This window comes from Buceros rhinoceros, unplaced genomic scaffold (assembly GCF_000710305.1).
Source record: "Buceros rhinoceros silvestris isolate BGI_N320 unplaced genomic scaffold, ASM71030v1 scaffold9154, whole genome shotgun sequence".
Lineage (NCBI taxonomy): Eukaryota > Metazoa > Chordata > Aves > Bucerotiformes > Bucerotidae > Buceros > Buceros rhinoceros.
Window position 1 is genome coordinate 11,299 of NW_010410049.1, and position 6,513 is coordinate 17,811.

The 6,513-nt window shown below is 41.7% G+C and overlaps 1 protein-coding gene across 1 annotated transcript in view; it reads left to right on the forward strand.

The window, feature by feature from the left end:
- Positions 1-6,513, forward strand: part of LOC104492852 (protoheme IX farnesyltransferase, mitochondrial) — a gene marked incomplete at its 5' end in the record, with an annotated part of 99,922 nt that overhangs the window by 11,034 nt on the left and 82,375 nt on the right. The window contains one exon of the mRNA XM_010135455.1: positions 451-575. Coding sequence (XP_010133757.1) covers positions 451-575 — 125 coding nt within the window. The remainder of the gene's footprint in view (positions 1-450; positions 576-6,513) is intronic.

A 6,513-nucleotide genomic window follows, 5' to 3' on the forward strand; every position in this document is an offset into this window, starting at 1 on the left:
CCTGCTGTAATTTGATATGATGCAGTTTGATATAATCAGTTTGGGATTTTTCTTACTGTTTTTCTTTGGTGTCAGACTTTGCAACTGCGCATGTCTTACTGGAATAAATTTGTCTTCTGTACGTGTTGTGTGAGGCAGTTTGATCCTGCAGGATTGTAAAATAGGGAGTAGAGCAGTTTTATAGTAAGTTTTATTCTCACCTCTTCTACTAATGTTCTGATGCTTCTGGCTTTCTTATGTCATCCCTGACAGTTCTCATCTTTGACTTCTTTATGTAGGGTGTTACTGGGAAGGGCATGCAGTTCCTGGAGCTGCTTTGAGCTGTAAAAGTAGCAAAAAGTTAATCTGCGTGAGGGTTCTTACAGGTTTAAAACTCTTAACTCTAGCATTATGTATAAAGTAGATGGTTTCTTGTTGATGCTTTGACCTGTGCTCTCGCTTGTGTTGCAGCTCTGGTTGTAAGCACTGCATCTGCTGGCTTTGCCATGGCCCCGGTCCCTTTCGACCTCACCTGTTTCCTGCTCGCCTCTCTCGGAACCGGACTGGCATCTTGTGCTGCCAACTCCATCAATCAGGTCAGTCCACCTCTTCATCTGTACTGCAAACTGGTGTTGGTCTGGCTTCTGAAACGCTGCCAGGGAGTGTAATGGGGTGCCTGGGAGTGCTGGGTCTTCAGCTGCCGCGTGAGCTCTAAGCCAGTAAAACTGACACCACAAGAGGAATATAGGTCTGAGAATTAAAGTGTAGTTGCTAGGCACAGTGTGTTTATTCATAATGGAGCTGATGAGGTTTTAAGCCTCTGAATAATAATGTTTATTTTGATAATACTAAGCCTGGGTCACTGCAAATGACATAGGAAGGACCATGTAATTGGAGTAAAGAATAGCCATCGGGGCTCCAGCCTTACAGGCCTGGTTCTTCGGTGTGTTATTGTATGACCTTGTCAGATCTGCCTAAAAAATGTCCCAGAGCACCCTTCTAAATATCTGTAGTGGGTCTTCGGTGGGATTTGTGAGCTTCTGCTCAGGCTCAAATCAGGGAATCCCATGTGTCTAGAAAACAGATTGTGTTTGTCATGTGGTAGCTGAGGCTGAGTCCTGGGACTTTGCTAACGGGACAGAGCCTGGAGGTTTCCTGTGAGCCACATCCTGGAGACACCTCGACTGAGTTGGGCTCTTTGATGTTCACACCTTGTAACACCTCAGTTATAAGCACCTGATGTGCTTGGTGAGGTTGCACCCTTAAGCATGCCTTTCTCAGGCAGAAGTAAGTACAGGTTTTGCTGCTTGTTTTCCCTGAGCTTAACATTGGGGTAAGCAGCTAGTCTTGTGTCTGGGTGTACTGCAAAATAGGAAAGATGCTGCATGATTTTTACTTGCTTGGAAGTATTTAGGTAGCTCATCTAACTCAAACACTTAAGTAACCTTGAAGAATGATTTTTAGCAAGTGATACCATTTTCCAAAGTACACATTCAGTCATCATGTCCACCTTTTTCACATAAAGTCTGGGTAGAGCAGCAGTTGTAACTAAGGGGGAGCTTTCTTGGTTTTGATACAGTTTTGGAGGGATGCTTCTCTTCCTCCCTTTTTTCCTTTATAACAGGGTTTTTTTAATATTAACAATTCATTTTGTGACTTACCAACATAAGACTTGTCTTGCTTGATCACAGTAGATCTTTCTAGAGATGATACTCAAGCATGAATATCTGGTTTTCTTTGTCTTCAACTTCCATGTGTTGTATCTCCAAAGTAGCCACTTTTTAAACTCTTGGAAGCTGCTTTTAAAGATCTTGCATTTTAAAATCTGGAGATACTTGGGAGTACCAGGAATCCCGCACCGTACTTTGGAGTTAGACGCTTTCGAGGCTGGCTGTGATGGGGAAGGGAAGTGAAGAGTGCAGTAACTTTGTGCCTGGGCTCATAGTTCACTCTTCACTCGCTGCTGTGTCACTGCAGGAACAGCTGCTGATGTGCCTGTAAAGAGAGAAGGTTACTCCAGCCTCACTAAATGTGAAACTGTCTTTCACAATCGCAGCTGAATGCTTTAAGTTTGCGTGCTCGCTCTTGTTGTGCCACTTGCCTGTGTAGACAGACCTTCAAGGCAACTACTCTTATTGAGGGAAGTAAAGCAGCAGAGTTGGTAACAAAGCAAAAGAGCAGAGCAGGTCTATGACCGTGTTTCTGAATGGATCCTTTCAGTACGAGCGTCCCTTTCCCGGTGTTGCTGGTGGTGCAGTGTCTGAATTGGTTGGGAATTTAATTTTCGACAAACGCTGTAAGCTTGGGTATCCATCTCGACCTTTGGGAAGGAGCACATTGGACTTGGAACTTCCTTTATTGCTACTTTGCTCTGTCCATTGCTCCCCATACGCATCCTCTTCTCTGGCAGCTCATGACTCATGTTTCCCTTGTTGCTCCTTGTGGTCCCTTAAGGACCTTTTTATATGATAACTGTCCTTCCGCTTCCCATGTTGCTATAAATCTGTACATCTTTAAGGGCAACTCGTCTTTCCCACTCCTCATTTCCCTGATAAATCGCTGCTCATGATTTACAGTCCTCAGATACGTCGTGGGAAGGTAAAGTGTCGATCATGTAAGATCTTCCCTGTGATTTAGGACAGGATGTGAGGAGCCTGGTCCTGTGAAGATGTAATAGAGATTCTGTAATATTTGTGGAAGTGTTGATACAAACTTCTAACTGTTCAAATTCTGTGTTTTTTTTTTTTTTTTTTTTCTCCTTACCGCCTGAAATTTTCTTTAACCTTTATATAGCCTCCCCGGTCACGCCATGTGTTTTTTTTTTTTTTTTTTTTCCCTTCTCCTGACCATTTTATCAATCTGGGAGGAGCTGAGGCCAGTTTACCCCCATCAAATTAAGTTGAATAACTATTTAAGTTGAATTAACTGGTGGGAAGCGAGGCAGGACTATGCACAGAGACCTAGAAGTCGTGTTTTGTTTCTTACAAAGTTGATCTAAACCAATCTTTTAATTATCGCTTTCTCTCCTCTCTTGATTTCAGATGGCTGCATGTCATACTTAAAACTTTTTTTTTCTAATTGCAAGAGCTAGAAAGCCACAAAAATCTGCCAGAGTCAGAGTTCTTGTCCCACTTTCACTGTCCTTAATGAGAAAGTGATAATAAAAAAAGTGAGTTGCAACATTGTGTTTTTCCACTGCTTATAGAAGTACTATCTGGACATTTATCAACCAAAGCTGTATTTACAAACAAGTTTCAGAACCGTAAATTCTAAACTCTAGCTGTACTTTCTGATGCAAGTAGAAATGGTGTATTTTTATGACCATTCTGTGAAACTGGGTAACTATTTTTAAGAAGCTGATGATTATTTTTGGCAAAGTGACAGTGAAAATGTTGTGTTTGAAAATATCCTGGAAAATACAGGCAAAAAGTTGAATGTGGGCTTGCATTAAGGGGAAACGTGGTGCCTCTCCTACAGCAAGGTCATTCTAGAAACATTTGTGTGGAAAATGTCAAGAAAAGTATCTTGGAATAATTTATGTTAGACAGTAGTTTGAGAGAAACAGAATCTCTGAGACTGGTGGAAAATGTTATGAATTCTGGGGATCTGGATAAATATCGGAGGGTCCCTGGGTTTTCCTGCAGAGTGTGTTGGGTCTGTGGGCTGCAAGGGAGTAAACTCCTGCTGGAAGGTGCCAAAGAAAAGATAGTGTTTGATTTCTCCAGTCCTCCACCAGCAGTTCTGCCTCTGCCTCACTCCTTTGTATCACAATACTTCAGAGTTGTACTTCACACCTAATCTAGCATTTTAGTGGCACACTGAGCCAGTTGTCCCTGATTCTCTTCCACATCACCCAACACTGCGTTATATCCTTCAGCCCTTCAGGACTGTACTACAACATGTCACCACGTTTCAGTCCCACCTGCTAAAACTGCTTTCCTCTTTTTTTTTTTTTTTTTTTTTTTTTTCTGTTGGCTTTTTTTTTTTTCCCTTCCTTAAGGTGTCACCACGTTTCAGTCCCACCTGCTAAAACTTTTTTCCTTTTTTTTTTTTTTTTTTCTCTTTTTCTGATGGCGTTTTTTTTTTTTCCGTCACTGAAGTAACTTAAAACTGTTTTGGACAGGTGTTCTTTACTGCTGTTCTATATTTTCAAAATAATCAATATTTTACAGCAGTTTTTAACTAAAAAATAAAAAATTCGCTAAATACATTTACCAAGGCATAGGCATAGACACATTTTTAGTGTGACATGACTAAGCCAGCCAAACCCACCAGAAAATCTCATTACAAGAGATCAGTCTTATTAATTGCAGTTATGGGAGGGAAATGAAAGTATGTTTGGGGTTTTATCTTGTAAACACTGTTCGATAATCTTGAATAAAACAGATAATTATTCCAAGCATATCACTTTTATGCACTGTCCACTTTCCTGACTCTTTCACTGGTGTGGATACATGAGAAGGTGTTTTTTCTCAGTGTGGTTCCTTATGAGTAACAAAAAAGAATAATCAAAACGTTGGTTTTCTGATTGGTGAAGGCCAGTTTCATAACTTATCTTTTCCCATGCTGTACTCAGGCTGTCATAGAAATGGAGTGGGAGAAAATGATACTGAGTTAGTTGATAATCTTTTGCTTTTCCCTAGCTCAGGTTTTTGATGATTTTTTGAAAGCTGACTCAAGTTTCAAGGAGTCAAGGCTTACATTTATATTCTGGAGGAAACATGTCATCTCTGAGACTTCTAAGATACCAGCCTCTGATTTATGGAGAAGGAGATAAAACATGAAGAGATGTTTACAGCACAATACACGGCATTAAAATGTTAAAGGAATCACATACACGTTTTATATGTCAAGTACGTTCTTCCATAGCTGCAGCACGGTTAAAAAGTGGGAGCGAGCTGTGAAGATGAAAGCAGGATGTTTAAAATGGTTTGAATTTAGTAACCGAGAGATAAAACGATGTGGTTGGATTTGACTGATGGTACCTCGAAGAGGAAGCAGACTGGACTGAGTATCTTAGCTGGAGTTAGAGAGCTGAAAATAAGTAGTACAGTAAATGTGTTACGCAGAATGAGAGAACAAATGTTAGCCCAGTTAACATCCCTGTCCCTGCAGGGTCCGAGCTGATGGCTGCGTTCTGCTCTTAATGCCATCTCTCTTGACAGCGACGATCCCTTAGAAGTGTAGTTGTAATGGATGGGTTTGGTGTTAAAATAACGGAGCGACATTCAGAATTGGAGTTAAGCTGCCAGCCAGTGGACAATCTGTGTGATCTTTTGATTTAAGACAAACTGTGATGGTCATTTGGATACTGCAGTGATGGGCACCAGGCTAAATAAAGCAAAAATAGAGCAGCCTCTCTTGTTATAAGGGTTGAAGAAATAGGAAAAAATAGCCAAGGGTTGAACTAATAATGCGCAGAATGTGGCGGTTAGCGCTACGTACTTGGATTATCAAGGAAGTGGAAAAGAAAAATAGCAGGAGTCCAGCAGTCCCTCACACCCCTTTCTTCTTATTTCTCAGTGGAGAAATTCAACACAGAAGAGAGAAGAGAACTGCGATAGTTCTTTTTATATTCCCGCAGACCAAGTGGGTTTGGTGATATCTCATCATGCCTAAGCTTTTCCTTCCAAACTGTTTTATTGACTGTTTGAAGACACGTAGTGGGAACTGGCTATTCCAGTGCTGACGTTATTAATGTGCTCTCATTCAGGCCCAGGTTGGAGGAGATGACCTCTGAAACATCAGTGCTCAGCTCCACTCGATGCAGGAGGTTTTCCCCAAATCATCTCCTCAAAGTTCTGTCTTGTCCACTTTTTTGAAAGCCCTAAAAATTTATCTTCTGCTTCTTTCCCTGGCAGATTACTACACTGCCACGTTTGAACAAGAGAACTTGTTTTAAACACCACACTGCACGTTTGAAAAATCAGATAGATGAGTGATTAAAGTGATTTAGAGCCTAGAATGACTTTCTAAGGTTTTGGATTTGCAGATCAAAATACTGCATGCCAGCTAACAGCGTCTTTCCCTTCCCATGTGCTGCCAGAATGAGCCCACTGGCTGGCGCGTCCCCTTTTTCGGCTGCAACTGGAGAGCGAGGCAGCCCGCCTGCACTCCTGGTTCTTCTTGTGAGATTAACACCTGATGCATCTCTGTCTCCCTCTGAAGTGCTCTTTGTTTTGACTGAGCAGATTGCCTGCAGCAGGCGGCCTTGCCTTTCATCTGCCCCCCCCAGCGATCAAACGATTGTCAGGAGTGGTTATTAAAACCTGGTGTTTAACTCCGAGTACAGGACTGTCAGAGTTGGAGGCAGCCTGGGATGTAATTTACAGTATATAATAAATAGAAGAGAAGCTCAGCACTGGAAGTCTATCTTGTGCTCTACAGTGTGCTGATATATGCTGCTTTGATATTTTAACTGCTAGGCAACCTTCGTTAGTGGTCATTGGAGATCATAACTTACGGCTCCGTTGGATAATTCATAATTGCAACAGTTAGATCGAGTTAGCGTGTGGGAATCCGTGATACTGAGCA